Source organism: Equus quagga, chromosome 7, assembly GCF_021613505.1.
Source record: "Equus quagga isolate Etosha38 chromosome 7, UCLA_HA_Equagga_1.0, whole genome shotgun sequence".
NCBI classification, from domain to species: domain Eukaryota; kingdom Metazoa; phylum Chordata; class Mammalia; order Perissodactyla; family Equidae; genus Equus; species Equus quagga.
Window position 1 is genome coordinate 3,313,898 of NC_060273.1, and position 24,712 is coordinate 3,338,609.

General features: G+C 43.5%; 1 protein-coding gene across 1 annotated transcript in view; it reads right to left on the minus strand.

Moving 5' to 3' along the window:
* Positions 1-19,456, minus strand: part of TRAP1 (TNF receptor associated protein 1) — a 54,971-nt gene extending 35,515 nt beyond the window's left edge. The window contains exon 1 of the mRNA XM_046666639.1: positions 19,324-19,456. Within this exon, the coding sequence (XP_046522595.1) occupies positions 19,324-19,399 (76 nt within the window). The 5' untranslated portion in view covers positions 19,400-19,456. The remainder of the gene's footprint in view (positions 1-19,323) is intronic.
* Positions 19,457-24,712: the final 5,256 nt, after the last annotated feature.

Below are 24,712 nucleotides of genomic sequence, written 5' to 3' on the forward strand. Positions count from 1 at the left end.
TCAGACGGAAACTTGGATCTTCAAGAAGGAATGCAGAGCATCACAAATGTTAACCTAGGTAAATACACAAGCATTTTTCTCTTAATTTCTTTAAAAGATATATGACAGTTTAAAACAAAAATTAAAATACTGGAGCTGGCCCGGTGGGGAGTGGTTAAGTTTGCGGGCTCTGCTTTGGTGGCCCAGGGTTTCGCCAGTTCAAATCCTGGGCGCAGACGTGGCACCGCTCATCAAGCCATGCTGAGGTGGCATCCCACATGCCACAAGTAGAAGGACTCACAACTAAAAAATACACAACTATGCACTGGGGGGCTTTGGGAGAAAAAGGAAAAAAACTTAAAAATCTTAAAAAAAAAATTAGGGTCCGGCCCGGTGGCGCAGCGGTTAACTGTGCATGTTCTGCTTCAGTGGCCCAGGGTTCGCCGGTTCAGATCCCAGGTGCAGACATGGCACCACTTGGCACACCATGCTGTGGTAGGCATCCCACATATAAAGTAGAGGAAGATGGGCATGGATGTTAGCTCAGCGAAAAGAGGAGGATTGGGAGCAGTAGTTCAGGGTTAATCCTCCTCAGAAAAAAACAAAATTAAAATACTGTCTTGGGTTTATAACACATGTACATGCGATGCATGTGACAACTGTAACATAAAGGATGGGGTGGAGGGAGGAAATGAACCCATATATTTGCAAGGTTTTTACATTTTATACAAAGTATTACAATACTAATTCTAAACATAGTCTAAAGACTATGAAAAGTTAAGGATGAATATTGCACTTACCAGAGTAGGCACTAAAAAAAGATGCAAGAGTTATAGCTAAAAAAAAAATTAGATAAACTAAAAGGGAATTCCAAAAAATATTTACTTGATCCAAAAGAAGGCCAGAAAGGAAGAAGAGAGGGAAAAATAAGAGGGGACAAATAATAAAACAGTAGAGACAAATCCAACTATATCAATCATTTCATTTTATGTTAATAAACTAAACAAGGCAAAGACTGTAGGAATTCATAGGGCAAGACCTAATTAAATCCTGTCTACAAAACAATCACTTTAAATAGAAAGACACAGACATGCTGAAACTAAATGGATGGAAACAGATAACACTATGCAAAAAGCAAGCATAAAGAGGCTGGAGTGGCCATATTCACATTAGATAAAACAGACTTCAAAATTAAAAGCATTACCAGAAAAAAAGGACATTTCAGATTGATAAAAGATACAATTCATCGGGGAAACAACCACAAATGTGTTTGTCTAATAACAGAGCTTCAAAATACATGAAGTTAAAACTGAAAGAATTTAAGGAAGAAAAAGCAATTCCACAATCATAATTGGAGATTTAACACTCTTTTCTCAAGAACTGATAGAAGTACACCAAAAAATAAAATAAATCAAGACACAGATCATCTGAACTACAGTATAAAACACTTTGACTTAATGGAAATTTATTTTAAAAACCCAAAATACAGTTTTTCTTGAAAAGAATACATCCTTTCCAAGTGTACCTGGTACATTCACTCAGACCACAAAGTGGGCCACAGTCTCAATAAACTTACAAGGACTGAAATCATACCAAACAAGCACTCTGAATACAACAGAATTAAATCAGAATCAACAACAATAACCTATTTAGGAAAAGCCAAGTATCTGGAAAGTAAACAACAGATTCTAAATCATCCATGGGACAAAGAAGAAATCACAAGGAAAATTAGATAGTATTTCAAACTGAATGATTAAAAGTTGTGGGACACACATAGAGAGGCACATAGCAGGAAACTTACAGCTTTAAGTGCTTATCTTAAAAAAGAAGACTAAAATTGATGTCCTAGGGTTTCACCTTAGAAAAAAGAAGTACAAAGTCAACCCAAATAAAGTAGAAGGGAGGAAAAAATAAACAGCAGAAAACAATGAAACAGAAAACAGACAAAGAGTGGAGAAATTAACAATGCCAAAGTTCATTCTTGAAAAAGACCAACAAAATTGATAAATGCCTAGCAAGACTGATCAGGAAGAAAAGAGAGAACACCAATTACCAACATCAGGAACGAAGGTGGAGTTATCATCAGAAATTCTACAGACTTTAAAAGGACAATAATGAAACATGAACAAATTTATGCCAAGAAATTTGACAACCTGGATGAAATGGACCTTGAAAAAATGAAATTCATCCAAAGTGACAGCAGATGAAACAGAAATTCTGAATTGCTTTATATCTAATAAAGAAATTGAATTTCTTTCCAAAAATGTTTCCACAAACAAAATTCCAGGCCCAGAATTTTTCTGGTGGAGTCGATCAAACATATGGGGAAGAAATAACACCAATCTTTACACAAACTCTTTCAGAAAACAGAAAAAGAGGGAATATTTCCCTACAAGCTCTGTGAGGACAGCATAACCCTAATATCAAAATCTGACAAAGAGTTTACACACACAGAATAAAAATAATAGAGCAATATCCCTCATGAACACAGACATGGAGGTCCTTAATAAACATTAGTGAATCAAAGCCAGCAATAGGTAAAAACGATACCATACCATGACCAAGTAGGTTTACCTCAGGGTCGCAAGGTTGGTTAAGCACTAGACAATCAATCAATACAGTGAACTCTATTATACCCAAAATAACAGCAAGGGAAATGCACTAATAGGCTCAGCATGAGGAGCAATTGAGAGTATGGGTACTACAGCAAACTGCAGAGGGCAGCCCCATTTCTAGGTGGCAGCAGCTGCTACTATATTCAAAGAGATGGTTGCTGTCATGGGATGTAGGCTAAGACTCTCAGAACTTTTAATTTTTCAAAAGAAATAAGAAATTCAATATTTATGTGAAATCTGACTTTAAATGTTTGCAATTACTTCTTTAAACTGTGGTTGCTAGTGCACAACTCTTTTCTAATCTGGAAAATCACACCCATGAGAAAGTTTACCAGCAAAGAGAAGAAGAATAAAGCTTCAAAGAAGAGGCTCACACTCCTGTTTGGTGGAAATCTATCAGGGAACAACTCTTACAGAAAAGTAGAAGATCTTTATGACCATGGGGTAAACAGAGGTTAGCAAACATTTTCTGTAAAGAGCAGACTAAATATTTCAGGCCTTCCTGGGGCTGGCCTGTAGCCTAGTGGTTAAGTTGGGCATGTTCCACTTTGGCGGCCCAGGTTCGGTTCCTGAGTACAGACCTACACCACTCGTCAGCGGCCATGCCATGGCAGCAACCCACATACAAAATAGAGGAAGACAGGCACAGATGTTAGCTCAGGGCGAATCTTCCTCAGCAAAACAAACAAAAAAATTAAATATTTTAGGCTTTCTGAGCCCCGTAGCTGCTCAACTCTGCCACTGTAGCAGGAAAGTGGTCACAGACAGCAAGTGAAAGAATGGGTGTGTCTGTACCCCAATAAAACTTCGTTTACAGAAACAGGCCATGAGGCTGATTTGACCCATGGGCCTTAGTTTGCAGAACACTGGGACAAACCACAAAGGAGACGATTGGTAGATTTGACTCAGTTAAAATTAAGAACTTCCGTTATCAAAAAAAAAAAAAAACCAGACACCAAGATGAGAGCGAAATGGTGCACCACAAACTGGGAGAAGGTATTTGCAACAATTATTAATTGACAAAGGATTAAGTGATAAAAGATTAGTATCCATAAAGAATACATACAAAGATACATAATAAAAAATCAACCAATCCAGAAGAAAAAAATGCAGGCAAAAGACATGAATAGCATTTCACAGAAAAAAGAAACAAAAAGCCAATAAACTATGGGGGAAAAATGCTCAACTTCATTAGTAATCCATTAAAATGCAATTAAAACCACAACTGAAACACCATTTGTAACCATCAAATTGACAAACATTTAAAACGTCTGAAAATCCCAAGTGGTGGTGAGGATGTTGCGCAGTGGGGCTCTCAGACATAGTTGGTGGAACGTAAATCAGGATCCACACTGGCAAACAGTCACAATTATGTAACACAAAGGCAGCCCCTAAACCCCCACCACCTCCTCTCCTAGCTACATACCTGGGGAGGTGTGCCCCTGTGAGGCACTAGGAACAACCCAACTGTCTGAGTCCAGGATGGAGAAATAAGCTGTAGTATTTTCATACAATGGAATATTACAGAACAGTGACATGGATAAATCTTACAGATAATGCTATTGCATTGAACTGTACATGTAGTTTATGCACTTTCTGATGTATATCTTATAAACATACACAGACACAAGATATCATTTAACACCCACCTACCTACAAGGATTAACAAGTCTGAGAACACCAAGCACGGGACGTGTGGAGCGAAGGGGACCTGCAGACGCTGCTGGCAGAGTATGCGGCGATGCCTTCCCGGGAAATAATTCTGCATCTTACTAAGTTGGGGCACACCAAATGATCCAATAATTCCACTTAGGTATATGTCAGCAATTATTCATAAAGAAATGAAGGGGCATTAACACAACAGAATAAGCAGGGAAAAATAACGAACTACACTATTAAGAAAACATAATGTTGACCCAAAAAAGCAAAGTCCCAGTAGAATACACACAGTATGATTTCAACAAACAGTGTGTGGATATTAATGTGCATACATGTGTGTATATATACATACATATGTGCAGAAATATAAAGAAAAGCAAAGGAATAGAAACCAGAAAATTCGGGTCAGCAATTACCTCTGGGAGAGAGAAGGGGATGCATCAGGGAGGGATACACAGGGTCTTCAAGGGACCAGTAATTTCTATTTCTTAAACTGGGTAATGGGTATTCACTTTGTTTTCTTTTTAAAACTGCACATACAATATTATATGCACTCCTTTTAAGATGAATGCATTTAACCAAAAAAGAAGAAGAAGAACGAAAGAAAAGAAAGCTTCTGGGGATTAGCTGCCAGCTTCAACCTCTCTGGGTCCACTTTGAACTTGCAAACGAAGAGATGTTCACACAGCCTCTGGAAACCTGGGCTGACATAAGCAGAGGAGCTTCCCACAGTCTCGCCTGTGGGACACAACGTGGGGGTGAGGGGGGCTGGAGCTCCCTGAAGCCCACCTGGAGTGGGGTACACCGGAGCTGGAGCCCACCCGCAGGTATGAAGCGAAGGCAGTCGCAGAACTGCTGCAGGCCCAGCAAAACTCAATCAACATTCCCTGATCAGAGGGCCCCACTTTGTGCTGTGCTCCAGTTCAAACCACAGTCAATCACCACCAGCTCTGATGAAGGGAGAGATGCCAACAGAACTGCACTGGATGACTGCGAGGAGCAACTTGCAGACAGCACTTGTTGTAACCCTGTGGGGAAACCGCTCAGGACAGCGGGCAGCGGCCTGAGCCCAGTGGAAGGCGATTTGGCCCTATCAGTCAAGATTACAGACGCACGTACCCTCTAGTCCGGCAGTTCCATCTGGGGACTTTATTCTATGCATACCCCTGAACCTATATATAAAGACAGAGACGAAAGGCCACACATTATAACACTCTTTATAACAGCAAATGCCTGGAAACCCCCTAAATGTCCATCTACAGAGGATAGTAAACAAACCATGGTGCCTCCTGACACACTCCTACTACTACTACCACCACCACCACCACCACCACCACCACCACGTGGCTATAAAAAAAACAACAAACAAGGAAACTACATGCTGATACAGCCAGCTCTCCAAGATCTATTAAGTGAATGACAGAATACAGAAAAACATATATCCTTGCAGAAGAAAGATGTACATCCCCACTGTTTTCATATAATTGTTGGCAGGATACCCAAGCAACTAATTGTGATGACCTATGAAGGCAGGGGGAGGGGAATACAGGAGGGTGACCAGGCTGAGAGCAAGCCTTCTCAATAGATACCTTTTCAATCAAATACTTAATTATTCAAAACAACAACTAAACTCTAAAAAAAAGTGGCCGTCACAAAAGGGCTAACCCCTTCCCACTGACTGTCAACGTCAGGGTCACAGGAAGGCCCATACAGACACCCCAGATGAGGATCCAGTGTAGAGGCCTCCCAGGTGTCACAGGCCAATGACCAGTGGAGAGTTATCAGTAGAGAATTAGAGAATTACATATAGTAATTACATACAGTACATATAGTACATAGTAGAGAATTACATATATGTAACGGAACACTCAAACATAGAATAATGAAGCAACTCTGTGTGTAACGTGTCCTGACGATGAATTATCTCTAAGATACATTAAGGAAAAAAACCTGGTCCAAAACAGTGATTGCATGTGCTACCAAGATGTTTAAATACATGTGTGTGCATGCACATGCTTATCATTCTCATAAGCCAACACACCTCTGCAATGACCCGAGAAACTGGCTAAGGGGGTTCCCACAGAAAGGGGACTAGAGTCTGAGGACAGCAGTGACAGAGCTGTGCTTTTCACTGGACACACCTTTGTGTCTTTTGAATTTTGTACTATGTATACATCAATAACCTACTCACAAAATAACTTATTTATAAGACCATTTATAAAAATTACCAATTACAAAACACACTAAAAAAAATTTACTAAGGACATAAAACATAGTTACAAAGGGATACAGAAAGCTTGGGGAAATGTCCTTGAACAGGAGGAGTAAATAGTTAAAAATGTAAATTCTCTAAATTAGTCTATATTTTTAACATGATCCCAGTGAAAACTCAAACAGGATTTTCTTTTAACTATTCAAGCTAATTCTAAAATTCATATGGAAAAAGAAAAGTGCATAAATATCTAGGACATTTTTGAAAAACATGAGGAAATACTATTATCAAATATGAAAAGCACATTAATTTAAAGCCATGGTATTAAGATCAATTTCCTCCCTCACTTATTAAAACAAATTCCAGATGGGCTATAAAAGTGAAAATAAAAGCTACAAGTACTGAAAGAAACAGGAGATATTTTAAAAACAGCTATAGTGAGATATAATTCACCCAGTTAAAGTGCACAATTCAATGCTTTTTAGTGTATTCACAAAGTAGTGTAACCACCACCACCACTATCTAATTCCAGAACATGTTTATCTCCCTAGAAAGAAACCCCAGACTCATTAGTAGTCACTCCCCATTCTCCCTGCCCCCAGCTCCTGGCAACTACTTTCTGTCCATATGGATTTGCCTGTTCTGGACATTTCACATAAATGGAATCATACTATACATGGTCTTTCGTGTCTGGCTTCTTTCATTTAACCTAACGTTTTCAAGGTTCATCCACACTGTAGCACATATCATACCTCACTCCTTTTTATGACTGAATAATATTCCATCATACAGATAGACCACATGTTGTTTATCCATTCATCAGTTGATGGACAGTTGGGTTGTTTCCACTTATTTTGGATATTAAGAATAATGCTACTATAAATATCAGTGTACAAGTTTCTGTATGGACATATGTTTTATTTATTTATTTACTTTATTTTTTTTAAGATTTTTTTTTTCCCTTTTTCTCCCCAAAGCCCCCCAGTACATAGTTGTATATTCTTAGTTGCAGGTCCTTCTCACTGTGGCATGTGGGATGCCACCTCAGCATGGCTTGACGAGCAGTGCCACATCTGTGCCTAGGATTCAAACTGGCGAGACCCTAGGCCGCCGCAGTGGAGCATACGAACTTAACCACTCAGCCACGGGGCCGGCCCCTGGACATATCTTTTAAATTTAATTATGGACATACTTAAATTTAAATGTTTTAAATGAGTGGAATTGCTAGGTCAAATGGTACTCTATGTTTAACTATTTGAGGAACTGCCAGACTGTACTGTTTTACATTCCCGCCAGTGTATGAGGGCTCCGATTTCTCCACATCCTCGCCAGTGCCTGTTATTGCCTATGTTTTTTATTATGGCCACCCCAGTGGATGTGAAGTGGTATCTCACTGTGGTCTTGATCTGCATTTCCCTACCTAATGGCTAATGATGTTGACCAGCTTGAGATCTTTAATGATTTAAGAGTGAGGAAACCCTTTCTAAATAAGACACATAGCCCAAAGAACCATAAATTTATGGACCACATAAAAGTAAACATAAAAGAATCTTAAAAGTTCTCATCACAAGAAAAGGGGCTGGCCCCGTGGCCGAGTGGTTAAGTTCGCGCGCTCCGCTGCAAGCGGCCCAGTGTTTCATTGGTTCGAATCCTGGGCGCGGACATGGCACTGCTCATCAAACCACGCTGAGGCAGCGTCCCACATGCCACAACTAGAAGGACCCACAACGAAGAAAATACAACTATGTACTGGGGGGCTTTGGGGAGAAAAAGGAAAAAATAAAATCTTTAAAAAAAAAAAAAAGTTCTCATCACAAGAAAAGAAATTTGTAGCTATGTGAGGTGATGAATGTTAACTAGACTTACTGTGGTGATCATTTTGCAATATACACAAACATGGAATCATTATGTTGTACACCTGAAACTAATATAATGTTTATATATTAATTATAGCTCAATTAAAAATATTTCTTAATTTTTAAAAAAAAAAATTAACTTACTACCAAAAAGTTAAAGTCCATAGGCAAACACACTAGCGAAAAAAATCTGAAACACACGGCAGAGGGCTGGTTTCCTCAACAGAGCAAGATCGCTTACAGAGCTATAAGAAAAAGGCCAACAGCACAAGAGAAAAACAGTAATTCACAAAAACGAGAAATATCAATGGCTTTGAATCACAGAAAAAGATGCTTTACCACATTCGTAACTAAGAAACACATTTTAAAACAAGACAGTATTTTCACTATCAAAATCAACGATTTTAAAAATCCTGCTATGCTAGTGGCTGGTGAAGGTGTGAAAACCCATTGGCAGTGCCATGTGTGATTTAAGAAGAACAAAAGCCTGGAAACAACCTAATTGTCCATCAGGAGAGGATTAAACAAGTGGAGGGGTGCCCACACTGGGACACTAGAGTCCAGGCCTCGATGTGGAATGAACCCCACAACAGATTACACGGAAAGTCTAAGAAGACTCAGGGTAGTTTAGTTTCTCTTCCTCGCTAACGGAATTGGGTGGGTACATGCACAGTGCTGCAGAAGCTTTTCCTGGCACCGCCGGGGATGGTGGAAGGAGATTTTTTCACTGTGCCAGTTTGTTCCAGAAAACAGCACTATTTTCTCATCAATAAAAATGCAGAGGGGCCAGCCCCGTGGCCAAGTGGTTAAGTTCGTGCGCTCTGCTTTGGCGTCCCAGGGTTTCGCCAGTTCGAATCCTGGGCGCGGACATGGTACCTCTTGTCAAGCCATGCTGAGGTGGCATCCCACATGACACAACTAGAAGGACCCACAACTAAAAATACACAACTATGTACCGGGGGACTTTGGGAGAAAAAGGAAAAATTAAAACCCTTAAAAAAGAAAAATGCAGAAAAGATTTTCTCAGAAAACGCCCATGCAGTTAGCTTGAATTCTAATTTAATACCTAGTCTTACCCATCACCCAAATCTCAATCTGTGAAGTCACAGACACGCAGACATAGCAGCACACTACTACAACTAGACTCAAGGGCGCCCCCAGCGCTGGCCCCGGCCTCCTTGCTGTCCTCCAAGATGCCAGCCCACTCCTGCCTCAGGACCCTGGCACTGGCTGCTCCCTCTGCTTGAAATGCCCTTCTTCAGACACCTTCACCTCCTTCCAGGCTTCACTTAAACGCCACCTTCCACAGGAGGCCTTCGGCGACCACCCGATTTCTTTTGGGATACCCTCCCTGCTTTGGTTTCCTCACAGAACTGATTATGTAACATCCGGCCAGCATTGACTCATCTGCATCGGACCCCACTCCAAGCCAGCACCATCGAGGGCCAGGATTCTTGTCGGTTTTGTTCCATGGGCAGCCCACAGCACCCAGGGCAGTGCCAGGCGCACAGCAGGCACAACAGATGTTTGTTTAATGAACTGATATTGCTGCACTATGTAGGAGACGTCCCAGAGGGCTCAGCCTGTGACTGTCTCATGTCTTTAAGTTTCCCATAATAATGCCAGAGTCAGAGCAGGCCCTTGATAGACACGTGGTTGCTTTCTCAGAAAGCACAGCCACACAACACGAAGTGTTTCACAGACCACAGGTCAAGATCAGTGACTCATTGGATATGAAATCAATTTAGTGGGTTAAACTAGAATTTTTTAAAATAATGAAATGGAAAGTAAAAGAATGCATAGCATAATAAGGGTATTTACAAAACTTTCAGCTAAACATGTACACATATTAGTACAGTATATATATATTTGTATAGCAGGTCACAATGTGAATGCATTTCTTACAGGCAGCCCATGAAGAAAAAAGTTTGAAATTCACTCATCTAATTTCAGCCTAAACATTTCTAAGTTTAAAGCTTCAGATTCTGTAAAATATTTTTTTAACTTTTTTTTCTTCTCCCCAAAGCCCCACAGCACACAGTTGCATATTCTAGTTGTGAGTGCCTCTGGTCGTGCTACATGGGACGCCGCCTCAGCACGGCCTGATGAGCGGTGCCATGTCTGCACCCAGGATCTGAACCAGTGAAACCCCTGGCCACCAAAGCGGAGTGCATGAAGCCAACCACTCGGCCACGGGGCCAGTCCCTGTAAAATATTTTTTAAAAAAGAAACTTAGTGGGGCTGGCCTCGTGGCATTGTGGTTGAATTCATGCACTCTGCTTCAGTGGCCTGGGATTTGCCAGTTCAGATCCCAGGCGCAGACCTAGCACTTCTTGTCAAGCCACACTGTGGTGGCATCCCACATAAAACAGAGGAAGATTGGCACAGCTCAGCAACAATCTTCCTCACATAAATAAATAAATAAATAAATAAATACATTTACTTTGTAAGTTTAAAATTCTGTAAACTAAAGGTACTTCCAGATCAGTGAAAAGCAGATTAATGCTCTCCCACAAACTGGAAATATCATATTCAAAAAACTGTAGTTCTTTGGAATGTAGCCTCTTTTTTCCCCAGAATGCTTCCAATTATTTTACCATAGTTTTATGCTCATAAGCATGAAATTCTCTGCTTTAGTCAACTCAGAGAGTTTCATTATTTCTCAATTTTTTTCATTACTTTTCAATTTTCACCAGAGACCACAGGTTAGCTATTCACCTCTGAAATTTCTCCAAACATTTTGTTTCTGAAGTTCTGTAATTACTTCAGGTAAGATTTAAGTCTATCAATACTCTAGACAGAAAGCTCTTCACTTTCTACTTATGTATCAAATAAAGACTTGTATTCCCTCAAAAATCTCTAGTTCTTACCTTTGGCATTCTCTAATATTTTCCCTGCTTCTTAAACCTGCCTATGATTCAGGGTCTATTCTAATCATTCTCTACTAAGCTATACTGACACTCCATCAAGAAACATCAACTCCCTGAACACAAAGAAACAAGACAAAAAGGGAACAGTCAAAATACAGGCCATAAAATCCATACCCCTAGCTGCAGCCAAGCAACACTGCTGCCCCCACTCACAATCCTCCTACGGCCCACATCTGAAAACCAGGAGGAGAGGAGGGAACACGGCCCCAGGGAGGCCCGGCAAGTTAAAGGAGGGTAACAGAGGCTGAAAACACAAGGACACTCAAAGCGCAGTTTCAGAGCGGGGACATCTTAGAGACAAGGAGCCAGCACATCCCAGTGGCCCTGCAGGGGCCTGTGTATTACCACAGAAGACTGTAAATTACCATTCACAATAATGACCCTGAAAACATCAAAGAAAGATTCAGTTAGGTTCCATCCAAAGATAAAGTGCTTTATGGGCTGGCCCGGTGGCACAGCCATTAAGCATGCACATTCCACTTTGGCAGCCCAGGGTTCACCGGTTTGGATCCCAGGTGGAGGCATGGCACCACTTGGCAAAAAGCCATGCTGTGATAGGCATCCCACATATAAAGTAGAGGAAGGACATGGATATTAGCTCAGGGCCAGTCTTCCTCAGCAAAAGGAGGAGGATTGGCAGTAGAGGTTACCTCAGGGCTGATCTTACTCAAAAAAAAAAAAAAAAAAATTGAAAAAATAAAATTGAAAAAAATAAAAAATAAAGAAAAAGTGCTTTAGAAAGACTTCAGGGGCAGGCCCGGTGGCGCAGCGGTTAAGTGCACATGCTCTGTTTGGCGGCCCAGGGTTCACCGGTTCGGATCCCGGGTGCGGACATGGCACCGCTTGGCAAGCCATGCTGTGGTAGGCGTCCCACATATACAGCAGAGGAAGAGGGGCACACATGTTAGCTCAGGGCCAGCCTTCCTCAGAAAAAAGAGGAGGATTGGCAGCAGTTAGCTCAGGGCTAATCTTCCTCAAAAAAAAAAAAGACTTCAGATCATAATGGTAAAAATGATACGTTTTACTACTTTAAAAGTAAGCTTCATGGAAAATTCCCTCGGGTGCTCCATTCCCTGTAAACGCTAGAATATTGGCGTGTGTGAACTGCAGTGGTGACGCGCTCTCTTCCTTTCTCCCTCACAGCGCCACATCAGCTACCTGAGATGTCCAAGTCCACTAGAAAGATGTCAACCTTTCTATCTGTTCTTAATAGTACTGCTATATAGTTTCCTGCTTTTTTTAAATATGATATTCATTTTAGCTACTTCAAAATTAATTTTTTATATTCTAATCACATTTCTTGACTATATGGCTGCTAAATAACCGAACCATTCTTTTAAAATTAGTCACATCCATGACTCAGCTACACCTGAATTCAACTAACCTGACCTATGGGCACTCACCTGGTTAAAAAGAGGGCAGAGATGACACCCCTTACCAGACACTGGTCCCTGAGCTACAACTCTCATGGTCTGTAATTCCAAGTGGCTTTAGCAGAAATAACCAGCCATACCAGAAGTAAACACCCTGAAATCTACCTTTACTAAATGCTACAGAACTTCTTTGTGGACTAAGCAAACAGCAGCTTCCCAGTAAAAGGGAAGTGTTCCATATCAAGAATGAGCAGGACGGTGTTTAAGGAAATTTCTATCCTGAAGAAAGCTGGAGGCATCACACTCCCTGATTTCAAAATATATTACAAAGCTACAGTCATCAAAATAGCATGGTACTAGCACAAAAACAGACACACAGATCAACAGAACAGAATCGAGAGCCTAGAAATAAAACCATACAGCTATGGACAGCTGATTTTCGACAAGGGAGCCAGGAACATACAATGAAGAAAGGAAAGTCTCTTCAATAAAAGATATTGGGACAACTGGACAGCTACATGCAAAAGAATAAAAATAGACCATTACGTTACACCATGCACAAAAATTAACTCAAAATGGATTAAAGACTTGAATGTAATACCTGAAACCATGAAACTTCTAGAAGAAAACATAGGCAGTACACTCTTTGACATCGGTCTTAGCAGCATATTTTCAAGCACCATGTCTGACTGGGCAAGAGAAACAACAGAAAAAAGAAACAAATGGGACTACATCAAACTAAACAGCTTCTACACAGCAAAGGAAACCATCAACAAAATGAAAAGACAACCTAACAATTGGGAGGAAATATTTGCAAACCATATATCTGATAAGGGGTTAATATCCAAAATATACAGATAACTCATACATCTCAACAACAAAAAAACTACCAACCCAATTAAAAAATGGGCAAAGATCTGAACAGACATTTCTCCTAAGAAAATATACAGATGGCTTTTGGGCCAGCCTGGTGGCGCAGCAATTAAGTGCACACATTCCACTTTGGCAGCCCGGGGTTTGCTTGTTCGGATCCTGGGTGCGGACATGGCACCGCTTGGCAAGCCAAGCTATGGCAGGTGTCCCACATATAAAGTAGAGGAAGATGGGCACGGATGTTAGCTCAGGGCCAGTCTTCCTCAGCAAAAAGAGGAGGATTGGCAGCAGATGTTAGCTCAAGATTAATCTTCCTCAAAAAAATAAAAAATAAGAAAAAAAAAGATATACATATGGTCAACAGGCACATGAAAAGATGTTCAACATCACTAATTATCAGGGAAATGCAAATCAAAACTACAATGAGATATCACCTCACGCCTGTCAGAATGGCTATAATTAACAATACAAGAAATAACTAGTGTTGGAGAGGATGTGGAGGAAAGGGAACTCTCATACACTGCTGGTGAGAGTGCAAACTGGTGCAGCCACTATGGAAAACAGTATGGAGATTCCACCCAAAATTAAGAATAGAACTACCATACAATCCAGCTATTCCACTGCTTGGTATTTATCCAAAGAACATGAAAACACGAATGTGTAAAGATATATGCACCCCTCTGTTCACTGCAGCATTGTTCACAATAGCCAAGACTTGGAAGCAACCTAGGTGCCCATCAAGGGATGAACAGATAAAGAAGATGTGGTATATACACACAATGGAATACTACTCAGCCATAAAAGAGGATGAAATCTGGCCATCTGTGACAACATGGATGGACCTTGAGGGTATTATGCTAAGTGAAATAGGCCAGAGGGAGAAAGTCAAGTACCCTATGATCTCACTCATAAACAGAAGACAAAAACAACAACAAACACACAGAGACAGAGATTGGATTGGTGGTTACCAGAGGGGAAGAGGGGAGGGAAAGAGGGCAAAAGGGGTGATTAGGCACCTGTGTATGGTCATGGATGGTAATTAGTCTTTGGGTGGTGAACATGATGTGATCTACACAGAAATGAAAATATAATGATGTACACCCAAAATTTATATAATGTTGCAAGCCAATGTTACTGCAATATAAATAAATAAATAAAATGGTGTTGAAAGCAAAAAAAACCCAAAATTCTAGCTAGCTACACTGAGGGCACCAAAAATGCAATTCAAGAACGTCTCTGGCTTTGAACCTACAGTGTTTCACTTGAGTGTGAACTGGATACATTTCATTGATCTCACAGTATTTTGGTTTGAGACAGCAACCACCACCACTGGCCTCAGGAAGTCTCCCTCATGGAAATCACCTTTGCCATGTTACGACCCGGTATTTGACATCTGAGGGGTGAGAAATGTTTATTTTCTTACCGTTTTCTCATCAACCTGACCTCCCTCCCTCATCCTTCAAGCTGCATTCCCTCTCTTCTTGCCCAGGGGTAGCAAAACACTCGGAGATTTTTCTTTTGTCTTAGTTCTGGCCAACTACTAGCTTTGCTGATCTATTACATTTGGGTTGGTCTGTTCTCTTGCAGACGGCTCAGATAGCTCCGGCCCCCTGTTCCTACCCAAGCTCTCACGCCCTCATGCCAAGGGACTACCTGCTGCCTCTCCGGCAGCCACGCCACACCTCCTTCCTCAGCCTACATGCTTCGCTGGCGAGGGCCCTCAGCACCTACTACAGCACCATGGGTTATATGGGTGGCAATGTCATTCAGAGCGCAAGCAGTTAAGGATAGAAACCTAAACTGTCACATTATATTAGCAACATAAATAGCTGTTTCCCCGAGAGCGAAATCTGACGGGCAAGTGCTACTCCTCTTTTCCCGAAAAGAACAGTGTGGGAACACTGGAAATTTGCCTGAATTCTTGTGAAGGCTGCAGCACAAGAGGTGTTGAGGGTGGAAATTAAACAGTACGGGACCCAAAGTGAGAGCAGAGGAAGACAGCAAAATAAATCAACAGAAGAATCAGAGCAGCAAATGGGAGGCTGCAGCTGGACAAGGCTCAGGTGAGGTCAGTGTGGGGAAATAAAACAAATTTGCAATGCTTGAGCCCTGAAACAAAGAGGGGAACCCTGCTCTTCTGACCTTTCTGGTGCCTGGAACGGACTCCCCACCCTTTACAACTCTCGTTTCCAAGGCAGAAGATTCCAGCAAAGGCTCCAGCTTACACAGAACATTAGAGAAAGGCATAAGACATTAACTGGAGCACCAACCAGTCCTACCATGGCTGCCTCACGCTCTTGTTCTGGTAACATCAATGGTGAGAACAAGGGAGTCTGGGGCAATTAGGAAACAGGGTTCAGAGACTGTGGTGGTCATGGCAGCTACGTACCCACGCGAAATGACCAACCTGCTACCCCCCCTGCCTTTCAACACAATCGCATTTGCTTTTGGAAAGCGAGGCTGTCGTTGAATCCTCAGGGTTGGATCTCTTCTTGGGGAGGCAGCTTTCTCATTTGTCTTCCAGCAAATCAGCTTTTTTTTTTTTTTTGAGGAAGATTAGCCCTGAGCTAACATCTGCTGCCAATCCTCCTTTTTGCTGAGGAAGACTGGTCCTGAGCTAAGATCCGTGCCTATCTTCCTCTACTTTATATGTGGGACACCTACCACAGCATGGCTTGCCAAGCGGTGCCATGTCCACACCCGGGATCCGAACCGGCGAACCCTGGGCCGCCGAAGCAGAACGTGCGAAGTTAACTGCTGTGCCACTGGGCCGGCCCTCAGCTACTTCTGATACTTGCTGGAGCTCTGGTGAAAAGGTCTGATGGCAGTTTATATTTTTATCAACATTATATTTTCCAGATTACCAGCTTCTGATATCCCTTGCTGCTATAATGACTAACCACATTTTACCAGGGGAAAGAACTATTTGGTTGAAATATTGTTGGTTCCAACTATCAGTCAACTTAAGATTCACGAGAGACAACATTACCTGTAATCGGCCACCTAGCGCTGAGGGCATGTAGAAAGTCAGGTGTGTGTGGACCTTGCAGTGACTGCAGCTGGGGACTCCAAGTACTGGCCCAGGTGTGGCGCCGTGACTATCCTGATGATTACAGAAAGATGTGGTTCCTACCCATGAGTTTACATCTCCCAGAAGAGAAAGGACATAGTTTTTAGCCTCATTAACCCTCATTCCCACATACTCCCAGTTTCTGTCAAATCAAATTATTCAGAGGCACCTCCTTACCCTGCACCTGATGTTTTCAGGACTGAACTTGTACAGCCTCTCTTCTGTGAAACTTACATAAGTAGGCAACCACGTGTTTCTGCGCTACCTGGCACATCACATATGCCTCCAACGTGGCCCCATACACTGCCTGGCAGCCAGCCATGTGCTCTCACTAACCTATGACCCCGACAGCAGGGTCACATCATCTTTGAAGTCCCAGAGGGCATTCAAAACCTATTTGTTAAATCAACTAAGTAATGAGTAAAAATGAAAAATAAAAAGTCCACAGAGACTCTATCCCACACTTCACAGAGACATTCTAAGGATGAGAAGAACTGGCATCATAGGGACATGAGGTCAGAGTCCTGGATGTGAAGCCAAGCACATGCTAAAATTTGGCAATACTTTCCCAGGAAAAGAGAAGAAAATATAAGAGGATTCTGAATTTTCTGTTTAGGTGAATTCTCTTATAACCACATTCTCCCCTGCATTGTATAAGACATATTTTCTTGGCTAAATTCACCAATCACTCAATCCATCCAAACAACTGTACCTTCACATTTATCCACACAGGTGACAATGTCAAGGGCATTTGCAATATAGGAGGCTTCCAAGAACAGGTCTGTATCTTGGATTCAAGCAAAAGAATGCGTGAATCATTGCAACACAAGTTGCAGAAGGAGAGGACAAAGATAAAGAGAAAGAGATTAAAAAAACAGAACAAAAATTGGCTGGGCTGAAAACTGACGTATCTTCACAATGGAAGTGACACTATGTGGTAAAAAAAATGAATTATAAACACACACACTCAGAACATCTTAGAACATGAACAATAAATAAAGACAAAAAAAATCAACCTCTGGCAGAGGGAAGTCAGCCACAAAAGAAACGAATCAAATTGATATGACTGCTCATCTGTAACAAAAGTGCCAGAAGACAATAGAGCGGTATCATCACTCTTTGAAGGAAAATTATAGTGACCCGGAATACCATACCCAGCCAAACTACTATACAAGGATGAGGGCAAAATAAAAATCTTGTTAGACACAGTATGGCTTAGAAAATTTACAACCCAAAGAATTTTTCTGCAAAATGAACACAAGGCTATACTCTGGTAAAACAGGAAATAAATCCCAAAAAGAAGGAAAATGATGGATACAAGCAACAGTAATAAAACTCACAGTTGTCTTATTTGTTAATGCATGTTATTTTAAAAAATCATTGTTTAAAAAAGACTACATCAAAGTTTAAAACTCAGGTAACAGAAAAAAGTATGAAAGATATGAAGAGGAAATTTATAGAAGATACACAACTGGCCATTAAACAAATAAAAGCATTCTTACTGACTAGTATCCATGCAAATGTAAATTAAATAAGACATAGCTTTATAAACCACCGGTTTGGAAAAGGTGTAATACACAGTGTTAGAGAAGATGCCTTGACATAGGTAGTCTCATTCCTTGCCTATGGGAATAAAAATTCATAAAGTCTTTTTGGACAGCAATTTGGCAAGATCAGCTAACATTTCAAATATGCAAAGGCTGTGAACCATCAATTCTAAAACTCGAATTCTGTACTTCTAAAGAAATGCCATACATGTGCACAAAGATTTAAATACTCGCCCATTCTACACAGCATTGTAACAACCAAAAAATCCAGAAATAATCTTTATTACGTCCATTAATATGATATTAAGTAAATAATGATATGTCCATAATATAGAATACTAAGCAGCCATTGGAAAGCCGTGGACGGGTGCAAACTGACACGAAAAGATGTATAAGCCATGCTGGGAGCTTTAAAACAAATTCTGCAGCACAAGGCATATATGGTTTAGACCTTTCTACTTAAAAACAGTTAAATATGTCTATTTATACGTGTGTGTAACTGAGCGTGTAGAGACTGGAAGGAAGGCTCAGACGTCCACCCGTGGTTACTTCCGAGTGGGGAGAAATCAGAGATTACAGTCATTCTATTTTTCAACATTCATTTGAGTACCTACCAATTCCTGGCCCTGCCCATACGGCGGTCAACAACCCGGAGTCCACGGGCTGCACATAAGGGCCCGGGGTGCCGGTTTTCAGCGTGGCTCGCGGCCGTGTGCCGTGCCGGGAGGAGTGGGCACTCGGATTTGCGCCGAGTACACAAGTGGGCAAGTGGCTCATGCATAACTCGTGTACAAAACAACCCGGGGGCGGGGAGGAATGAAGGCACAGCTAAGGGGGCTTAAAGGAGCACCCTGGTGAAGTCCGTTCCCAGCGAACACGCGCCCTCCGAATTCACTCCCCGAAACTGCCTTCGCAAAGCTCCGGCAGAGAGAAGCGCGCGCCCCCGCCTCGCCCAGGCCTGAGGAGCTCGGCAGAAGCTCCTGCTGGAGTCCCGCGGGCCGGGGCGCAACCGCGTTACTTGGAGGGGGACCTGGACAGTCCGGCGCGGGGCTGAGCCGGGTGAAACCAGGTCTCCCTGAGCGCTCCTGGGCGCCGCTCGCCGCGCGCTGGGCGCACCAATCTCACAGAGCCCCCCGCGCCTCCCACGGAAAAGGAACGGGCTCGAGGCCTCAGAGGGCCCCGCACGTCCCCGCCCCCGGCCGCCCTCACCTCCCGGGAAGGCCGCCAGCACCGGCGCCCGCAGGCGGCGACCCCACAGCAGCAGCGCTCTCAGCTCGCGCGCCATGTCCGTCCTCCCCGAGCGCCCAGCTCAGCCAAACGCAGCGGGGGCGGGGCCGGGGCGGGGCCTTCCTCGGGCGCGGCGCGGTGACGTCACGGCACGCGCCGGGCTGCCCGGTCCGCTGCCTGCGCCAGCGGGTGGGCGGGGGCCTCCGTAGCGCGGGCGCCGCCGGCCCGCGCTGAGACAGTCGGTCCTGGGGACGGGGCCTCCTTGACCTTGTGTCGTGTTGTCAAGGGCGACGGGCCGTGCGCTCAAAGCACTCGCCCGCTGCCTGCAACTCAGTTTGTGCATCCCTAAAATGGGACAGATGTTCGGGCCCAACCTGAGGGTGTGAAAGGGCGGTGCCCGGGCAGAAGCAGTTAACAGCTCTGGGGCTTCGTAAGTCCCGGGCCGCCAGTCCAAGCCGCGGGAAGTCAGTTTCTTCCAACCAAGGACTAAAAGGACTGAAAGGGAGAATTTCAGGCTTGACCTGTCTACGCCAAAATGTGAACTCAGGAGCCAACCCCACCTGCGACACTGGGCTTATTCATTCATTCCAGTTCCCTCGCCCCGCTGGAGATAAAGAGCATAGTGGGATTCAGACGTCAACTCCCTTTCTCACAGAGTGTTCCAAACCGCGGAAAATGCAGATTCTCCGGCACCTCCTGAAGTGAGGCCCAGGCGGCTCCCCGGGTGATTTTGAGGTACACTGCTGCCACGATCCAATAATTGGACGAAAAAGTTACTCGAGACTGGGACAGGAGCTGCAAAGTACAGGAGCCAGGAGAGTGTTCCCCTTGGGACCTGGACATGGTTGGGGCGCTGGCAGGGGGCGTGTCAGGGAAGCTTCCACATGCAAGCTGTCAGGATGACCCCCAAGTTCCAGGCTTAAGCAATTAAGAAGGGGAACAGAGGTGGGCAGATTTGGATGGAAGAGTTCTCTCACCTCTCAGCCTCCTGACTGGCCCACTGTTCTCTCTACGCAGCCAGATCATACAGGGTCCTCCAGTGGTTTCCCTGCACACTTAGAATTGATGTGGATTAAGGCTGCCCCAGCTAGAGAAGCCCAAGGTGACCTGGCCTACATGCCAAACTATATGACCCGCTGGATTTTTTTTTTTTTTTTTAGATTTTATTTTTTCCTCTTTCTCCCCAAAGCCCCCCAGTACATAGTTGTATATCCTTTGTTGTGGGTCCTTTTAGTTGTGGCATGTGGGACGCTGCCTCAGCGTGGTTTGATGAGTAGTACCATGTCTGCGCCCAGGATTTGAACCAACGAAACACTGGGCCGCCTGCATGGAGCGCGCGAACTTAACCACTCGGCCACGGGGCCAACCCCCGGGTGGATTTTTTTTATGGTATGAATTAGGGCTGCCCCAGGGAGAGAAGCCCAGGGCATCCTCACCTACATGCCGATCTATATGGCCAGATTCATATCTAAAAGTTATATGACCGCACAATAACCATCTGCACTGAAATCATTTAATGACTTTTTACATCATCTTTTCTTTTTCCAGTAAAAATAAGTCACGTACCCATGCCTTATAAAATTAGCCCTAACCCTCAACTCAGGGCAGCAGCAGGAGCTCTGACTGCCCATGGGTCCTGTCCCCATGCGGCAGCAGCAGAAGCTCTGACTGCCCATGGGTCCTGTCCCCATGCAGCAGCAGCAGGAGCTCTCACTGCCCATGGGACCTGTCCCCATGCGATTCCACACTATTCTCTAAATAAAAAGAGCACTACTGCCAGGTCTTGAAAGTCCAAGAAATCTTTCTTTCGACTCCTCGGCTCACCGACCCCGCATCATAATCAGTTCCAAACCTCTTCTGCCTTGGCCCCCAGGCCCTGCATTACCTGAGCCCTGCCTGCCTCCCTTACCACACTCCAGACACACCAAGCCCATCACAGGCAGAGCTGTTCCTAGGATGTCCCTGCAGCTACTCCGGGGGGGAATTGAGGGGTCTCCGCCTCATATTTCATTTGTTGTTCACTTCACACAGGAAACCAGCTCTTTTGTAAGAGCTGCCCCGTTGGTCTATGAGGCAATAGCTCTAGCATGCAGAGCTCTTTGACTTTAGGAAGTGAAGTGGTACTTGGCAAAGGCAAGAGGGAACCTAGGCTTCAGTTAAGGATGGGGGGCCTCTGCCCAGACAGGCAGGATCCAGGCTCCAGACACACCTCCCAGGGCCTTCCATCCTCTCTTGGCCTGTGGCCTTTAGAGACATTCCCTCAGTCACAGATCTTTGCGATACTGGGTCCTCTGGCAGCCCGGGGAACAGGGGCTTTTTAAGGTGCCCAGGGATCCAAGAGAAGTCTTGAGAGGAACATGGGCAGATTTCAGCGTCTATGCAGATAAGGAAATTGGAAGAAGGGAAAAATGATTAGAAGCGGATGTACCTGAGTTGAACTGTGGGAGACTGGCAGAGAGCTGGTTGGGGAGAGGAGAGAGAGAAGCAGAGGAGGGGAGGGGAGGCGGAGACCCCCCTGGGTCTCCTGACCACTACAGTGGCCACTACGAGGCTGCCCATTCCTTCTCCAGAAGTCACTGTGATGCGGGGTCGGTGAGCCGAGGAGTCGAAAGAAAGATTTCTTGGACTTCAAGATCTGGCAGTGGTGCTCTTTTATTTAGAGAATAGTGTGGAGTAGCATGGGGACAGGACCCATGGGCAGTCAGAGCTCCTGCTGCTGCCCTGAGTTGAGGGTTAGAGCTAATTTTATAAGGCATGGGTACGTGACTTATTTTTACTGGAAAAAGAAAAGATGATGTAAAAAGTCATTAAATGATTTCAGTGCAGATGGGGTCTGGTTATTGTGCGGTCATATAACTTTTAGATACGAATCTGGCCATATAGATCGGCATGTAGGTGAGGATGCCCTGGGCTTCTCTCCCTGGGGCAGCCCTAATTCATACCATAAAAAAAATCCACCGGGTCATATAGTTTGGCATGTAGGCCAGGTCACCTTGGGCTTCTCTAGCTGGGGCAGCCTTAATCCACATCATAAACCCCCCCTGAACCCATTTGGCCCTGAAATCTTTTGGGGACATGGACGATAGTCAGTCTTCTGTAACTACTTCCGGCTGTACAAGGTCGTAGAGCTGTCCCTAAATGGGGCCATAGGTAAAGGTAGGAGGTTCAGCGGACCGGAAGACTGCGCCCGTGGAGTCCAAGGCTGACAAGGCATCCAGAGCCTCTGGAGATGAGAGAATCATTTGACAAGAGGTGGTCCAGGAGGTGAAACTTTGTTGACATGCGGAAGACAAACAACGAAACAGACAACAAATTATAATAAGAAATACAAGCAGTATGATTAACCCAATGAATAGGTTTTGATAGCAGTCCAGAAACCTGGTCCTGACCAGGAGTTCAACCAGTCATTTAGAGATAGGGCAGGGTCAGACATGGACTTAATTTGGTGGCAAATATCAGATAGGAAGCTGGAGATATTTTGATGGTAGTCAGGAATATAGACACAACATCCAGTTTTTATAATGGCACAGGTGCCCCGCTGTGCTACTGTCAAGACATCCAGTGCCATTCGGTTTTGGAGGACTGCCTTACGCATTTGGGATACTTTTAAATCGAGCAGCGAAAGACTATGTTGTGTATCATTTAATGCCTTCATAGTAAATTTGTTTAGGACTTCCATGTGAAAGATGACACTTTCGATTCCTAATTGGGGAAGGAAAATTGAGGAAAGATGATCATACCAGTGGAAGACAGAGCGTGTCCAGCGCTGTTGCAGGCTGGGTAGGTTAGCAGGAGGAGTAACTATAGTAAACGTAGTTCTACCTTGCATCCAGACGAAGCCTAGAGTGCATCGTCCAATCCATCCAGGTGGCAGCCAAGGCCATAAGTTGGAGCCACATAGCCACCGAGTGCCATTAGGGGCTAACCAACGCGTGCTGGGCCGTCTATCCCAGTCAGTCCCAAACCAATCAGTATTTTTTAAGGTTATGATATGAGAACACATATGACAGGGAATTTTCCCCATAGGTCGGGTGCTATTAGGCCATGTATTACAGGTGTGATTGGTTTGTTCCCAACATAGAGTGGCCTTTTACTGAGTTGATCACTAGTAGGAGTGAGCCAAATATATTCGTCCCAAATTTGATATAGTCCATCCTGTGTGTATCGATAAGTTGGGGACTTTACCTTTGGAACTTGTTGTTCATGATCCACCTGTGACAAGGCAAATCTAGTTAGTATTTGGGCAGTAGTGTTGAAGGAAAAGGTTTGCTTGTGGCCAGGGAACTCCCAGGTATCAGAGATGGATGGCCACAAGGAAACATTATGATTAGTAACAGATGAATCTTGCAGAAGAGAAGAGCTAGAGTCTAATATCCATGAATGCGTACTATACCTTCTACTGAAACATAATTTTTTCTCTCTAAAATCACCCTCATTTTTATAAAAGATAGCCAAATTAAGATGAACTGGTCTGCCAATTATTTACATAAGTGCAGCAAGAATAGTAATTGATTATACAGGCTCTTTTAAATCTGCTTTGCTGGAATTCTTTTATGAGGAATCTCAGATTGAACTGTGAAGGCCTCTCGAGGCCAGAAAAGCCAAGCCAAGGACTTGCCGTCAGATTTTCCCTGTAGTACCTACAGATTTGGGTGGATTTCTCTCTCCTTGAGTTCCCCCCAAATATTCTGAGGTTCCTTGCACCTGCCAGACAAGCAAGCTTCCTTACTTACCGGGTAAGATTGCCAGAATCTCTGTAAACAAGGTACCAGGCCCATATTTCCAAGTGGCTTTAGTTCCAGAAAGTCCAATCTTTGTTCCTGAAAAGCTGTGTTGTCATATCTGAGCCTGTATGTTTCTCTCAAATATGACATTCCAGTCAAAGCCTTGGTAAGATAACCAATGTGTCCTGTTATAAGGAGACCAAATTCTTATTGAACTTATGCAAATAACTATATTGCCACAAAATAACCATACTCACAAAGAGTTTCCAAATTCTGGAGGGATCAGGTAGGGAGAAAAAGATAAATGTTTCAATTTTGCTCATAAAGGTATAATTTCACTAATTGCCGTAAGTCATAGTTAGCATAAGAGAAAAGATTTCCTTAAATCTGAGAAAACAAAACAACACATCAAAACTCAACAATATTTCAAACAGAAGTCGTAAAAAATTATAATCATCCTCATCAACTGCCTTCCCCTGAGGTGAGGTGAGGGCTGTGAAAAATACTTCCTGCCTTATTCACAACAGCCAGAAGGTAGACGCAACCCAAGTGTCCATCAATGGATGAATGGGTAGACGAAATGTGTTATATACCTACAGTGGAGTATTACTCAGACTTGGAAAGGAAGCAAATTCTGACTCTTGCTA